General features: G+C 43.9%; 1 protein-coding gene across 1 annotated transcript in view; it reads right to left on the bottom strand.

Annotated features, from left to right (window-relative positions):
* Nucleotides 1-16,103, bottom strand: part of LOC139265963 (adenosine deaminase-like) — a 128,829-nt gene that overhangs the window by 86,206 nt on the left and 26,520 nt on the right. The window contains exon 2 of the mRNA XM_070883651.1: nucleotides 11,670-11,815. Coding sequence (XP_070739752.1) covers nucleotides 11,670-11,815 — 146 coding nt within the window. The remainder of the gene's footprint in view (nucleotides 1-11,669; nucleotides 11,816-16,103) is intronic.

Below are 16,103 nucleotides of genomic sequence, written 5' to 3'. Positions count from 1 at the left end.
CACAAGGTGATTCCAGCGCTACACACAGCATATGGTGACAAAAGGACTATCGCTATCAAAATCATCACAGATATCACATTTCATGACCATCACCAAATTCTGCATTGCAATGTTTCTCATTAGGCCATCATTCCATCATTATTTATATTATACTTTCATCAATCATTTATCATACATTATTGGTCGGATATGAGAGGGTGTGGCATCTATTGACTTTACATCATGCAATGGTGTATACTTTACTCACGTGGCATCACATCAGATTCTGCTGCTGCTTGCGTGGCCGACCGGGGGTGGTTCCCCACTAGTGCCAGCGCCTGCTCCTCGTTGTCGGTGAGCTCGATAATGACTGGTGACCCGCCATCCGTTCACCACTGCTTGGCCCGATTCTTCGAAAGCTTCTTCTGTAAAAGGTAGCAGCAGCACAACATGGCATGAGATCATTGCTAGGTACTGTCACAGAGATTGATACAACACATAACCGACAGATTTAATCATGATTATTACGAAAATTATTATTTACCTAAAGACACCGTCAATGCAGGCTTTGAGTAAAACATTCCCGGTATAAGTGCAAGACATCACATCTGATTTTCATCACTCATTATGCTTACAATTCAAATTATATAAATATATAAGTACATGTAAATAAATGTAATACTTACTCTGGCAGATCCGACAAGGTCGTTCCAGCGCTTGCGATACTGGTTGCCCTCACGCACTTTGTTCATCGCCGACGAGACTACTTTGGCTATCTTGACTCATATCTTCTGGTAGACGTTTGGGGTGGACTTCCCATGCACACCCCAGGTCAATTGACCCCAGCATGACCCCTGCAGGAGGGAGGCATATGCCTCGTCGGAGAATCTCAGAGCTCGTTTTCGTCCTCCCAATAGTTCCTCTCCTACCTCACTGCTTTCGCCAGCATCCTCAGTCTCCATAGCGTGCTGTGTCATCTCCTCCAACCCTTCCATTTTAACTATATTTATTTTCCCCCAAAACTCCGTGGGAACAATGTTATTTGTGCTCACAAGTCTTTTTGCTGCTGGTAAATCTCCCTCCTACCTCCCACAACAGCCAAACAAGCACACAACACGCCTACACACACTTTCAATACCTCTCTGCTCCCTCTCTCTCTCTCTCCTCTTCTGCGCATGTATTGATGACCCCTGGCCCCCTTAAACGTGGGAAATGACCGTTGCCATGGCATTGCTATAGACGGCAACAGTTTACGGCAGAAGGTCAAAAAATTTAACGCTAACGCCCATTTCAGATTGCTCATGGTAACACCCATTTTATAAAATGGAAAGTTGTAGTTTTGAAAATGGACAATAATCCGATGATTTCAAAACCCATATTTACTGCCAATACTGGAAATAATGCCCATTTTTGGGCGATCTGCACAAAAGTGGAAAGTCTAGCCCAGAGACTTTGAACAAATATTTTGTATCGGTTTTCATGGTAGAAGACACTAAAAACATCCCAATAACAGATAATCAAGGGGCTGTAGGGAGGGGGGAACTTAAAACAATCACTGTCACTAAAGAAAAAGTACTCGGTAAAATAATGTGACTAAAGGTGGACAAATCCCCTGGACCTGATGGCCTGCATCCTAGGGTCTTAAAAGAAGTGGCTGCAGAGATAGTGAATGCATTGGTTGCAATTTACCAAAATTCTCTGGATTCTGGCGAGGTCCTGGTGGATTGGAAAACCGCAAACGTAATGCCCATTTTTTAAAAAGGAGGGAGACAGAAAGCAGAAAAACTACTGACCAGTTAGCCTAACATCTGTCATTGGGAAATGCTGGAGTCCATTATTAAGGAAGCAGTAGCAGGACATTTGGAAAATCATAATGCAATCAAGCAGAGTCAGCATGGTTTTATGAAAGGAAAATCATGTTTGACAAATTTGTGGGAGTTCTTTGAGGATGTAACGAGCAGGGTGGATGTGGTTTATTTGGACTTCCAGAAGGCATTTGACAAGGTGCCACATAAAAGGTTACTGCATAAGATAAAAGTTCACGAGGTTGAGGGTTATATATTAGCATGGATAGAGGATTGGCTAACGAACAGAAAACAGAGTCAGGATAAATGGTTCATTCTCGGGTTGGCATTCAGTAACTAGTGGGGTGCCGCAGGGATCAGTGCTGGGATCCCAACTATTTACAATCTATATTAACAGCTTGGAAGAAGGGACTGAGTGTAATGTAGCCAAGTTTGCTGACGATACAAAGATGGGAGGAAAAGCAGTGTGTGAGGAGAACACAAAAATCTGCAAAAGGACACAGACAGGCTAAGTGAGTGGGCAAAAATTTGTCCAATGGAGTATAATGTTAAAAAGTGTGAGGTTTGGCAGAATGAATCAAAGAGCAAGTTATTATTTAAATGGAGAAAGATTGCAAAGTGCTGTAGTACAGCAGGATTTGGGGGTACTTGTGCATGAAACACAAAAGGTTAGTATGCAGGTACAGCAAGTGAGCAGGAAGGCCAATGGAATCTTGGCCTTTATTGCAAAGGGGATGGAGTATAAAAGCAGGGAAGTCTTGCTACAGTTATACAGAGTATTGGTGAGGCCACACCTGGAATACTGCGTGCAGTTTTTATTTCCATATTTATGAAAGGATATACTTGCTTTAGAGGCAGTTCAGAGAAGGTTCACTAGGTTGATTCCGGAGATGAGGGGGTTGACTTATGAGGAAAGGTTGAGTAGGTTGGGCCTCTACTCATTGGAATTCAGAAGAATGAGAGGTGATCTTATCGAAACGTATAAGATTATGAGGGGGCTTGACAAGGTGGTTGCAGAGAGAATGGGCCCAAGTTTCGAGCCGCGCCTAGAACGGCGCCGACCCGACCTGGACACCCGTTTTTCGCGTCACAAAGTGCGCCTAAAAAAAACTTCCAGATTCTCCAGCTCCCTGCAGGTCGTTTGCAGCTCGGCGCGGCGCAGCGCAGCACGAGCTGTAGGGGGCGGAGCCAGGTCCCTGTGCTGAAAACAGTGTGGGAGGGGCCGAAGCATGCAGCCCCTAGCCCTGGCCGAATGGGCTCACTGGGGCTGCGTGCATAAGGCTCCTCCCACGCCCAGCTCCTGCTTCCTCCCGACCCGACTCGACTCCCGCTTCCCGCCCCCGGACCCGACACCGACCCGACTCCCGCTATCCCCCCCGCCCCTGGACCGGACCCGACCTGACTCCCGCTTCCCCCCCCCCCGCCCCCGCCCCCGCCACCGGACCGGACTCCCGCTTTCCCCCCCGACTCCCGCTTTCCCCCCCACCCCCCCACCGACTGGACCCGACCTGACCTCCCTCTCCCTCCCTCCCCCCGATCCGAACCGACCTCCCTCCGACCACCCCCCCGACCCCGACCCGTGCTCCCCCCGACCCGACCTGACCCAATGCCACCTACCTGTAAATCTGGTGCTGGGGACGGGCCCTACCCGAAGTCTTGGGACCGGCCCGTTCAGCCTCCCTCCCCCTTTTTTTCCCCCCACCCCCGCCATCTCCTTTCCACCCCTTCTCCTTTCCCCCCCCATCTCCTTTCTCCACCCTCCCATCTCATTTCCCCCCCCCATCTCCTTTCCCCCCTTTCCTCCTCCCCTTCTTCTCCCCCATCCCTCCTCTCTCCCATCCCTCCCTCTGCTCCCCCCCCATCCCTCCTCTCTCCCATCCCTCCCTCTGCTCCCCCCCTCTACCCCCCTCCTCTCGCTGTCAGAAACACAGACACTGACAGACAGAGAGATAGAGACACTGACAGAGACACACTGGGGGGGGGGGGGGGCATCCCAGCATGCTGTTGGAGGGCTCCCGGTGCTGCAGTCGGTGAGTAGAAAATGTTTTATTTATTGATTTAAAAATATATATATTTCTTATTAATTTTTTTTGATTGATTTATTGGTTGATTTATTGATGTTTTTATCATTTATTATTGATGATGGCTCTTTATATGTAAAACTGAAGTGTTTAATGTTTGTAAACTTCCCTTTAACCCCCCCCCCCCCCCCCACCATTCCCTACGCCTGATTTGTAACCTACGCCTGATTTTCTAAAGTGTAGACAAGGCTTTTTCGAGCGTACAAAAAATCTTCACTTACTCCATTCTAAGTTAGTTTGGAGTAAGTTTTCACTGATGAAACTTTGAAAACGGGCATAAGTGGCCGGACATGCCCCCTTTTGAAAAAAAAATTCTGTTCCAAAGTGAAACTGTTCTAACTGACTAGAACTGGAGCAAACTAAATGGCGAAAATTCCGATTTCTAAGATACTCCGTTCTACACCAGTTGCTCCTAAAAATCAGGAGCAAATCATGGCGAAACTTGGGGCCAATGTTTCCACTGATGGGAGAGACTAGAACTATGGGGCATAATGTTAGAATAAGGGGCCGCCCATTTAAAACTGAGATGAGGAAAAATGTATTTTCTGAGAGGGTTGTAAATCTGTGGAATTCGCTGCCTCAGAGATGTGAAAGCTGAGATCTTGAATAAATTTAAGACAAAGATAGACAGTTTCTTAACCGATAAGAGAATAAGGGGTTATGGGGAGCGGGCAGGGAAATGGACCTGAGTCCATGATCGGATCAGCCAAGATCGTATTAAATGGCGGAGCAGGCTCAAGGGGAAACCAGTGGATGTGGTGTATTTGGATTTCCAGAAGGCATTTGATAAGGTACCACATAAAAGGTTACTGCACAAGATAAGAGCTCACGGGGTTGGGGTAATATATTAGCATGGATAGAGGATTGGCTAACTAACAGAAAACAGAAAGTCGAGATAAATGGATCATTTTCCGGTTGGCAAACTGTAACTAGTGGGGTGCCACAGGAATCACTGTTGGGGTCTCAACTATTTACAATCTTTATTAATGTCTTGGATGAAGGTACCGAGTGTAATGTAGCCAAGTTTGCTGATGATACAAAGATAGGTAGGAAAGCAAGTTTTGAGCACACAAATAATCTGCAAAGGGATATAGACAGGCTAAGTGAGTGGGAAAACATTTGGCAGATGGAGTATAATGTGGGAAAGTGTGAAGTTATCCACTTTGGCAAGAAAAATAAAAGATAAAATTATTATTTAAATGGAGAGAGATTACAAAATGCTGCAGTACAAAGGGACCTGGGGGTTCTTGTGCATGAAACACAAAAAGTTAGTATGCAGGTATAGCAAGTAATCATGAATTATTTGAGGAGGGATATACTTGAATTGGAGGCTGTTCACAGAAGGTTCACCAGGTTGATTCCTGAGATGAGGGGGGTTGACTTATGAAGAAAGGTTGAGTAGGTTGGGCCTAAATTCACTGGAGTTTAGAAGAAGGAGAGGTGATTTTATTGAAACATATAAGATACTGAGAGGGCACAACAAGGTAGATGCAGAGAGGGTGTTTCCACTCGTGGGGGAATCTGGACCTAGGAGGCATAATTTCAGAATAAAGGGTCACCCTTATAGAACTGAGATAAGGAGGAATTTCTTCCCTCAGAGGGTCCTAGCAACATAGAAACGGATTTAGTTTTGGGGAATGAAGCTGGGCAGGTTGAAGGGATGGGTATTAGTGGGAGAGCACTTGGGTACCAGTGACCATAATTCTTTCAGATTCAAGTTGGTTATGGATAAGGACAAGAATAGGCCTGGAATAAAAGTTCCAAATTGGGTAAAAGCTAATTTTGCTAAGTTAAGGAATGATTTGGCTATAGTGGACTGGAAACAGCTACTCGGTAAATCAGTGTCAAAACAGTGGGAGGCATTCAAGGAGGCGATCCGGAAGGCTCAGGCCAAACATGTGCCCTTAAAGAATAAGGCTGGGAAAAATAATTCTAGAGGCCCCTGGATGTCTCGGGACTTACAGGGGAGGATTAAGAAAAAAAGGGACGCTTATGTAATATATCAACGGCTAAATACTTAAGAATCTTTAGAAGAATATAGAAAGTTAAGAGACAGAATTAAAAAGGATATTAGGAATGCTAAGAGAGAGCATGAGAAATTCTTGGTCAGTAAAATTAGATGTTCTATAAATATATTAAGAGTAAGAGGGTAACTAAAGAAAGGGTAGGGCCTATTAGAGACCATGAGGGTAATCTTTGTGTAGAGGCAGAAAATGTAGATAGGGTTCTTAACGAATACTTTGCATCTGTTTTCACAAAGGAAAGAGGTAATGCAGATACTGCTATAGAGGAGATGTGTAATATTCTGGATGAAATAAATATAGTGAGAGGGGAAGTATTAAGGGGTTTAGCAGCTTTGAAAGTAGATAAGTCCCCAGGCTTGGATGAAATGCATCCCAGGCTGTTGAGCGAAGTAAACGAGGAAATAGCAGAGGCCTTGACCATCATTTTCCAGTCCTCTCTGGATATGGGCATGGTGCCGGAGGATTGGAGGACTGCTAATGTACTACCCTTATTTAAGAAGGACAAAGGGATAAGCCAAGTAATTACAGGCCTGTCAGCCTAACCTCAGTGGTGGGAAAACTATTCGAAAAAATCCTGAAAGTCAGGATAAATCTGCATTTGGATAGGCAAGGATTAATTCGAGACAGTCAGCACGGATTTGTTAAGGGAAGATCGTGTTTGACTAACCTGATTGAATTTTTTGAGGAGGTAACCAAGAGGGTCGGAGGATAGTGCATAGTATATATGGACATTAGCAAGGGTTTTGATAAGGTCCCACATGGTAGACTGGTCATGAAGGTTAAAGCCCATGGGATCCAGGGCAAAGTGGCAAGTTGGATCCAAAATTGGCTCGGAGGTAGGAAGCAAAGGGTAATGATTTTGTGACTGGAAGGATGTTTCCAGTGGGGTTCCACAGGGTTCAGTATTGGGTCCCTTGCTTTTTGTGGTATATATCAACGATTTAGATTTGAATATAGGGAGTATGATTAAGAAGTTTGCAGACAACACGAAGGAGGATATCAATCTACTGGTCAGGTGGGCAGAGCAGTGGCAAATGGAATTTAATTCAGAGAAGTATGAGGTGATGCACTTTGGGAGAGCTAATAAGGAAAGGTTTATACACATTCGGCAGTAGGCCACTTAATAGCGTAGATGAACAAAGGGACCTTGGGGTGCTTGTCCATAGATCCCTGAAAGTAGCAGGCCAGGTGGATAAGGTGGTTAAGATGGCATATGGAATGCTTGCCTTTATTGGCCGAGGCATAGAATATAAGAGCAGGGAGGTTATGCTTAAATTGTATAATACATTGGTTAGGCCACAGCTCGAGCTCGAGTACTGCGTGCAGTTCTGGTCGGCATATTATAGGAAGGACATGATTGCACTAGAGAGGGTGCAGAGGAGATTTACTAGGATGCTGCCTGGAATGGAGAATCTTAGTTATGAGGACAGATTGGATAGGCTGGGTTTGTTCTCATTGGAACTGAGGAGGTTGAGAGGAGACATCATTGAGGTGTACAAAATATTGAGGGGCCTGGACATAGTGGATAGTAAGGGTCTACTGCCATTGGTGGAGGGTCTATTACGAGGGGGCATAATTTTAAGGTGGTTGGTGGAAGGTTTAGAGGGGATTCGAGGGGGAGGCTTCTTTATGCAGAGGATTATGGGGATCTGGATCTTGCTGCCTGGAAGAGTGATGGATGCAGAAACCCTCACCACTTTTAAGAGATGGTTGGATAGGCACTTGAAGTGCCGTAATCTGCAGGGTTATAGACCTAGAGCTGGTAATTGGGATTAGACTGGATGACCTTTTGTTGGACAGCGCAGATATAATGGTAAGTACTGCAGGAAATCGAATACGGCCAGGGTGATCTCCTGGACTAGTTTTGATCGCCTGGATGGGTCGGAGAGGAATTTTCCCAGATTTTTTTCTTCCTAAAGTCGCCTGGGTTTTTATCTGGTTTTTGCCTCTCCCAGGAGATCACATGCCTCCGGTTGAGGTGGAGTGTAGAATGTTTCAGTATAAGGGGTATCACAGTTGTGTGAGGCGGACTGGTTGGACTGGGTTCTCTTTGCCTTTCCGTCATTGCTCATAGGTTTATATGTAACCTTTAGGGCCGCTGATCAAGGGCCGTGCGGCTTTTTGTCGGCCAGCGAGGACACGATGGGCCATAATGGCCTCCTTCTGCGCTGTAAACTTCTATGTTTCTATGATCTTATTAAATGGCAGAGAAGCCTTGAGGGGCCAAATGGCCTACTCCTGCTCTTATTTCTTATGTTCTCTTCCTGCTCCTGCTCCTCTTCCTGTTCCTCCTCCTGAGGTGGTGGAGCTATGCCTGGTGGCAATGGCTGTTCCCTCATGATGACCAAGTTGTGCAGCATGCAGCAGATGATGATGAAAATGGACACCTGCTCAGGTGAGTACTGGCGGATTCCTCCTGAGCGGTCAAGGCAGTGGAACTGTTGCTTGAGCACTCCGATGGTCTGCTCAGTGATGTTCCTGCAAAGCGACGTGGGTGCAGTCAATGGCACCTTGCACCATGGGGAAGCCCACTATCCTGGCAAAGCCATATACATGCTCCAGCTGCTTCTCTCTGGTGATGGGGAAGGAAACATAGTCCTTTCTCCTTCTGCAGAGAGCATGGCTCTCATTATATGAGAGCTGGGCAGGAGTTTTAAGTTTGCGGAGGAGAGTCATGAGCCAGGAGGAGAGTGGATAGCCCTTGTCTATGAGCAGCCAGCCGCGAGCTTGATGTGGAGGCTGGAAGAGAGCTGGCATATCGGTCTGGCACAGGATAAATACATCATGGCTGCTGCCAGGATAGTGGGCATGATGGTGAGATTTTGGTGTGTGTGGTTGCACACCAGTTGCATATTAAGTGAGTGGTAGCCTTTGCAGTTACAGAATACTTCAGGATTGTTATGCGATGCCTGCAAAGCGGCGTGGGTGCAGTCAATGGCACCTTGCACCATGGGGAAGCCCACTATCCTGGCAAAGCCATATACATGCTCCAGCTGCTTCTCTCTGGTGATGGGGAAGGAAATGTAGTCCTTTCTCCTTCTGCAGAGAGCATCTGTGACCTCGCAGATGCAGCAATGGATGGAAAACTGGGAGATGTTGGAGATTTCTCCTGTTGCACACTGGAAGGATTCACTGGCATAGAAATTGAGCGCGATGGTGACCTTGACTTCCACTGAGAGAGCCGTCCTCATCCTGGCCTGAGGCTTGAGATCTGGTTACTGGAGGTGGCAAAGCTCAGTGACCACATCGTTGTTGAAGTGCAACCTTCGAATACACTGTTCCTCATTGAAACTGATGTCGGAGAACTCTGCCGGAATACAGGTAAGGTCTCCTGTTGACAGCCTGTTGGACCTCCTCTCTGGCCACATTTTACAGTCTTTCTCTCTGCCTAATTACCTCCGACGTTGAAAACCCATTTGCGCCCTATTAGCGCCCTCAGGCGATGCTAACGGGAGGCGCAAAGTACCCCAATTTCTCTCCCTTATTTTCTAAGGTGTCAGTGATGTTTCTATTTTTCCTACCAAAGTGCATCACCTCACATTTATCTATGTTCAAGTTAATTTGTCACTTAACAGCCCAGTTTCTAATGTCATGTATTATATTGCCTTCTTCCTCATTGTTAGCTTAAATGCTCCAGTTTGGTATCATCTGCAAATTCTGATAATGAGTTATTGTTCTTATGTCCAAATCATTAATGTAAATTATGAATCAGTGGTCCCAGTACTGATCCTTGTGGAACACTGCTTTCTACCTTCCTCCAATCTGAATATCTATCCTTTACCCCTGCTCTCTGCTTTCTATTTTTTTAGCCAATTTTCTATCCATTCAGCTATTTGTCCCCTGACTCCACATGCCCTAACTTTTGTCATTACCTTACCATGTGGTACCTTATTGAAGGCCTTTTGAAAATCCAAATATATGACATCCACTACATTACCCTTGTCTACTCTTTCCATTACCTCTTCAAAGTATTCTTAGCCTTTCAGAATCCATGCTGACTATTTTTTATTATATTTTCTGTCTCTAGGTGCTTTATCGCTTCTTTTAGTATAGATTGCAGTACCTTTCCTATCTGACATTAAGCTGACTGATCTATTGTTCCCAGGTTTTGTTTTACCTCCCTTTTTGTATATAGGAATAATATCAGCATATATAGGAACAACATTAGTGAGGGTGTGATACCTCATATGGTGTCTCTCAAGTCCATGAGATGCAGCAGACTTGAGTGTATCTGGTGCAATTCATCACCAGATCTGGCTGCATTATCTCTCCTCACCCTTCCCACTGCTTTTGAAACAGATGACCACTATCTTCCTGCAATGCCCTTCCTCCATTGTCCATCTCAGTGGGACTGTTCTTGTTTTGTTTCACTCTTACTTATCCAATTGCGGACAGGCCATCGCCAGCAATGGTTTCTCTTCCTACCCCCGTACTATTATATCTGGGGTCCCCCAAGGATCTTTAATTGGCCACTTTCTCAATGCTGCCTCTTGGTGACACAGGCTCAGCTTCCAAATATTTTGCTGCTGACAGCCGGCTCGAACTCGCCATCTCTCTTCACGTCTTCACAGCCTTTGTGTTGTCAGACAGCCCCACCATGAACTCCATATCTCACCACTCAGTTAATCCCTCTTCCCAATCATTGACTCAGCTGACCAAGACAGTTCACAATTTCATCACCCTATGTGACCCCAAGCTGAGCTTGCTATACACTCCGTCACAAAAACCACCTACTTTGACCTCTAGTCTCCAGCCCTGCCTCAGCCAATCTGCTGTTGTAACCACCATTCATGCCTTTGTCATCTCCAGGGAAGGGTGAGGCCATAGAGGATTTGAAAACAAGGATGAGAATTTTAAAATCAATGTGTTGCTGGAACAGGAGTCAATGTAAGTCAGTGAGCACAGGGATGACAGGTGAATGGGACTTGGTGCGAGTTAGGATATGGGCAGCACAGCTTTGGATGAGCTCAAGTTTATGGAAGGTGGAAGATGGGAAGCCAGTCAGGAAGTGTCGAAATAATCGGGTCTGGAGGTAAGAACACAACCCAGTGAACGGGAGTTCAAATCCACCATGGTAGTTTCAGAATTTGAATTTAGTTTTAAAAGATCTGGAAAAGGAAAGCTGGTATTAGTAAAAGTGACCATGAAGCTGTCGGATTGTTGTAAAAACCCAATTTGTTCACGAATGTTCTTTAGGGAAGGAAACCTGCCGTCCTTACCCGGCCTGACCTACACGTGACTCCTGCCCCACATCAATGTGGTGACTCTTAACTGCCCTCTGAAGTGGCCAAGCAGGCCACTACCTTCGCAAGGCAACTAATGACAGGCAATGAATTCCAGCCTTACCAGCGACACCCACATTCTGAAAAAGAATTTTAAAAATACAGAGTTCTGTATATTTATAAAATAGAGCCCCAAGCTCCACAATCATTGATACCGCTCTTTGATGTCTTTCCCAACATGTTGGTGTCATTTAAAGGTAGGATGCTCATAATTACATAATCTAACTGTGGCCTCACCAATGATATGCACAAGGTTAGAATAACTTGTTTTCATTCACAATCAAATGTCTTAATAGACATCTTAGTATTAGATTAGCCTTGTTAAGTGCTTTCTATTGGATATCATCAGTGAATAATCATACCTATATTGTTTTCCAATGGTTTTATTATACTAGAGGAAAATGTGTGGAAACATTATACAGTATCTATTGGAATAAAAACATTTTATTCCTAATAAAGAAGTCATGGTAACCTATGATTTTAATTGAATCTACTTACTCTGATTGCCCCCATGGAATAGGATGAACATTACAGTTTGCCAGGTAGTGTGGACTGTACCTAGCTTCAAAGTATATAACTCCTTCATTCGTTTTATCCTCCACAAGTTCATAAGCTATTTGCTCAATAGCTTCTCTGTCACCTCTGGGGAGTTAGAAAATTAAATGTCATTTACACAGATTAATATTTTGTACATTGGTAAAGTCTTAAATCATTATAGAAGTTCCAATTTAGCAGAAGTGGCATAATAGCTCTGCTAGTACAAGACTGAGCTCATTAATATTATTGTTGTCACAAGTAATATCAATATGCTAATTTCACTAACGTTAAAATCTCTGGTTATCTGAAATAAGAGACTTTTTGAAGAAACTACATAAAGCATGTAAGAAATATTTGAACAACAAGCTACTAAGTTTCTATGACAGATGAAAACAATTAAATTACTACAAATTTAGTATGTGTAATTTAGTTACTGGTAAATCATGAATACAAAGGAGTTCTGATTTGACAAATAAAATAATAGATAATGGAATCTTGGCCTTTATTGCAAAGGGGATGGAGTATAAAAGCAGGGAAGTCTTGCTACAGTTATTCAGGGTATTGGTGAGGCCACACCTGGAATGCTACCTGCAGTTTTGATTTCCATATTTACGAAAGGATATACTTGCTTTGGAGGCAGTTCAGAGAAGGTTCACTAGGTTGATTCCAGAGATGAGGGGGTTGACTTATGAGGAAAGGTTGAGTAGGTTGGGCCTCTACTCATTGGAATTTAGAAGAATGAGAGGTGATCTTATCGAAACATATAAGATTATGAGGGGGCTTGACAAGGTGGATGCAGAGAGGATGTTTCCACTGGTAGGGGAGACTAGAACTAGAGGGCATGATCTTAGAATAAGGGGCTGCCCATTTAAAACTGAGATGAGGAGAAATTTCTTCTCTCAGATGGTTGTAAATCTGTGGAATTTGCTGCCTCAGAGAGCTGTGGAAGCTGGGACAGTGAATAAATTTAAGACAGACATAGACAGTTTCTCAAACGATATGGGGATAAGAGGTTATGGGGAGTGGTCAGAGAAGTGGAGCTGAGTCCATGATCAGATCAGCCATGATCTTATTGAATGGCGGAGCAGGCTCAAGGGGCCGCATGGCATACTCCTGTTCCTATTTCTTATGTTTTTATGTTCTTATATTGTCATTCATTTTTTAACACAATGTTGTTTCTGTGATATAATTTCTAAGAGCTGTTGTCTTAACATCTTTTTACAATAATATTTACTACTGATCCAAGCAATGTGCAGATCTCGTGATCACTGAGAAATTTGCCTTTTTGATGCGCAAGTGATTTAATTGCAGTTTAATGAGGATTCCCTAATTCCCTAGTTCTGCTGTGACGCTAACAAGCTGCTATCAGCCAATCACATTGAAGAATTCTCACTGACAGGGAAGCAGGAAATGAGAACCTGCTTCTATTTTGACTTTTTAAAAATGTTACAGAGAGCAAACACATGGGGATAAGGTAGAACCTGAAATATCATGAACAATTTCTTTTTAAATAATTTTTTTAAAGTTTCTTAAACATTTTATTTTTTGCCATGCCGTGTTGGAGCTGTAAATGACTGGCCGCACCTTCAGGGTTTCTGCGTTAGAATGCGCATGCGCTAAATCCTGAAGTTGCGGTCAGTTTCAAAGAGGTAATAACAGCGAATGTTGTTCATTCATCATTATTACCCACCGCAAATTGCAACCCAATGTTTCAGGTCTATGACCTTTCATCAGAACCTGAAACGTTAACTCTGTTTCTCTCTCCACAGATGCTGCCTGACCTACTGAGTATTTCCAGCACTTTCTGTTTTTATTGCAGATTTCCAGCATCCACGGTATTTTGCTTTTGTTGTTACACATTTTGTAGCATACATCATTCACAATTGAGGATTCACTAAAATCCCTAAATTAGCGAATGCTAAAAATGATGATCAGTATTTGGGCTTAGGGTACTTTTGTGTACACGAACTGCTGTGGTTGCACAAGTATTGAATGAGTTCATTCAAACTAAACATTATGGGGATGAATTTCCTCAGGGATCTTCCTGCTTGGCCATTGTAACTTCAGCGGACGTACCGAGGAATCATCGGAAAAAAATCATTGTATACATAATTTTTCCAGGATTTCCACAGCATTGCTGCTGTGGTTGCAGCGACCGAGCAGGAAAGCCCCTGCGAAAACTCTGTGTACAAAGTTTTAGGGAGACAACAGGAGTGATATTCGAAAAAATATATACTGCATCAACTTTATAATTATTAGATCTAAAATTCACAGTAACTATCTGCAAAGGGTTTTTTGAAGTATAGTTCTATTAGACATCACGTTTAATCATGCAGGAAGAAAGGAATGAAGAAAAGATTATATGGTATTTTATCAAGTCCAAGATGCCCCAAAGTGTTTCACACCCAATTAATTATTTCTGAAGTGTTATATAGGCAAATGCTACAGCCAAATTGTGCATAAGGTCCCACAAGCAGTAAATATGATAGTCAATCAGTTAATCTCTTTTTGGTGGTGTTGATTGACCAGCACATCAGAACAACTCCCTCCGCTTATTGAAAAGTGTCAAATTAAAATAACATCAACCTTGCTCAGTTGGTAGTTGCCTGAATGAAAAGGTTGTGGATTTGAACCCCACTCCAGGACTTGAGCATATTCTTGGAGTGCTGCACTGTTAGCAGTTCTTCTGTTAGCTGAGACATTAAAGACAGGCCCCATCTGCCAGGATGTCAAAGATTCCATGGCATTATTCAAAGGGCTGGTCAACATTATTCCACTGTCCTGGTCAACATTCCTCCTTCAATTACCAAAAACAAATGAATTGGTCAATTATTGCATTTACTATTTGAAGGACTTTGCTGCATACAAATTGCTGTGCTTGCTTACATTTTTGTTGCTGAACTGATAAGCACTCCAATGCAATGGGGCCAATTATAAATCAAGAAACTGTTTAATTTTACATGCAATATATACGTGAAGATAGCACAACGTTTAGTGGAGTTCAATCTATTCCATATACCTCCTCGTAACATGAAATCTAATATGTCACTCCACTCCTGTTAATGGGTGTAAAGTATGATTACATGTGTGTAGAGATGTTGAGTTGGGAGTGGCTTAGCCAGTCATGTGACATTCACAAGACTCAATAAAACCCCAGCCAGTTTGGTTCAGGGGATCCATGATGAGACAGCTGGTTGTGAGCCTGGTGGATGAACTGGTAATGTGCAGTGTGATTGTTAAACCTTTTGCTAATAAACCAACTAGTTCTTCATAGCAATGTGTTGCTATGAATTCTTAAGCAAAGAACCCATGAACCAAATACATTACGATGGGCTAAACTCATTTTACGGCCAGCAATCCTCGATACTTGCCAGGACTAACTTATTCTTATTACAAGTCTAAACTCTCTCATAGCCTCTCAAGAGGGAGTTAGATATGGCCCTTATGGCTAAAGGGATCAAGGGGTATGGAGAGAAAGCAGGAAAGGGGTACTGAGGTGAATGATCAGCCATGATCTTATTGAATGGTGGTGCAGACTCGAAGGGCCGAATGGCCTACTCCTGCATCTATTTTCTATGTTTCTATGTTTCTCTCCCGTTCCTCCCCGCCACCAGTTTTCCAATCCCAGAGAGAGAAAAAAATACTCTGCTCGTCTGCCAGCTCTGTGTGTTGAGGTTTGGCTCATCACTCTGCCAATCTAAACTAGCACCCCTTATGGTGTGGGGGCCTTTCATTATCTGTGTGAATATCTCTACAAGGGAAATCCCAATTGCCTCAAACTAATGGGCATAGCTATTTGCACTAGAAAATGCTCTGATCGGCTCTCCATGATCATATGACCTGATTGCTGATAGGTCCCCTTGGGAGATAAGCCACACCCAGAAGTTTCTCTGGAATGTGTAATTGGAACCACCCAGCTTAAGTTCTGAGTGACTTTGCAAAATGCAATTTGAGTCATAGAAATATAGAAACATAGAAAATAGGTGCAGGAGTAGGCCATTCAGCCCTTCTAGCCTGCACCGCCATTCAATGAGTTCATGGCTGAACATGCAACTTCAGTACCCCCTTCCTGCTTTCTCGCCATACCCCTTGATCCCCCAAGTAGTAAGGAATAAGGTGAATAGTGACAGTGTCGTAACTTCTGGATTTCTTCCACTCAAATGATATCCCTTGTTACACACACACCAAGCTTTCCGAGAAATCAGGTGTGGTTGTAAATGGGGTGGGATTGGAAGAACGCGATCCGTCTTCCCGGAGTTCTCTCTCTCCCCTCCAATCCCTTCCCACTTTCCCGGCTCTCTCTTCCCCCATCCCTCGCCTTCCTGGCTGTCTCCCCTCCCCCAGCTCTCTCTCTCTCTCTCTCTCTCTCTCCCCTCCAGTCGCTCTCTCTCTCTC

This window comes from Pristiophorus japonicus, chromosome 1, assembly GCF_044704955.1.
Source record: "Pristiophorus japonicus isolate sPriJap1 chromosome 1, sPriJap1.hap1, whole genome shotgun sequence".
NCBI classification, from domain to species: Eukaryota; Metazoa; Chordata; class Chondrichthyes; family Pristiophoridae; genus Pristiophorus; species Pristiophorus japonicus.
Note: the sequence above shows the minus strand (reverse complement) of the source record. Positions and strands in the feature narration are given on the sequence as shown.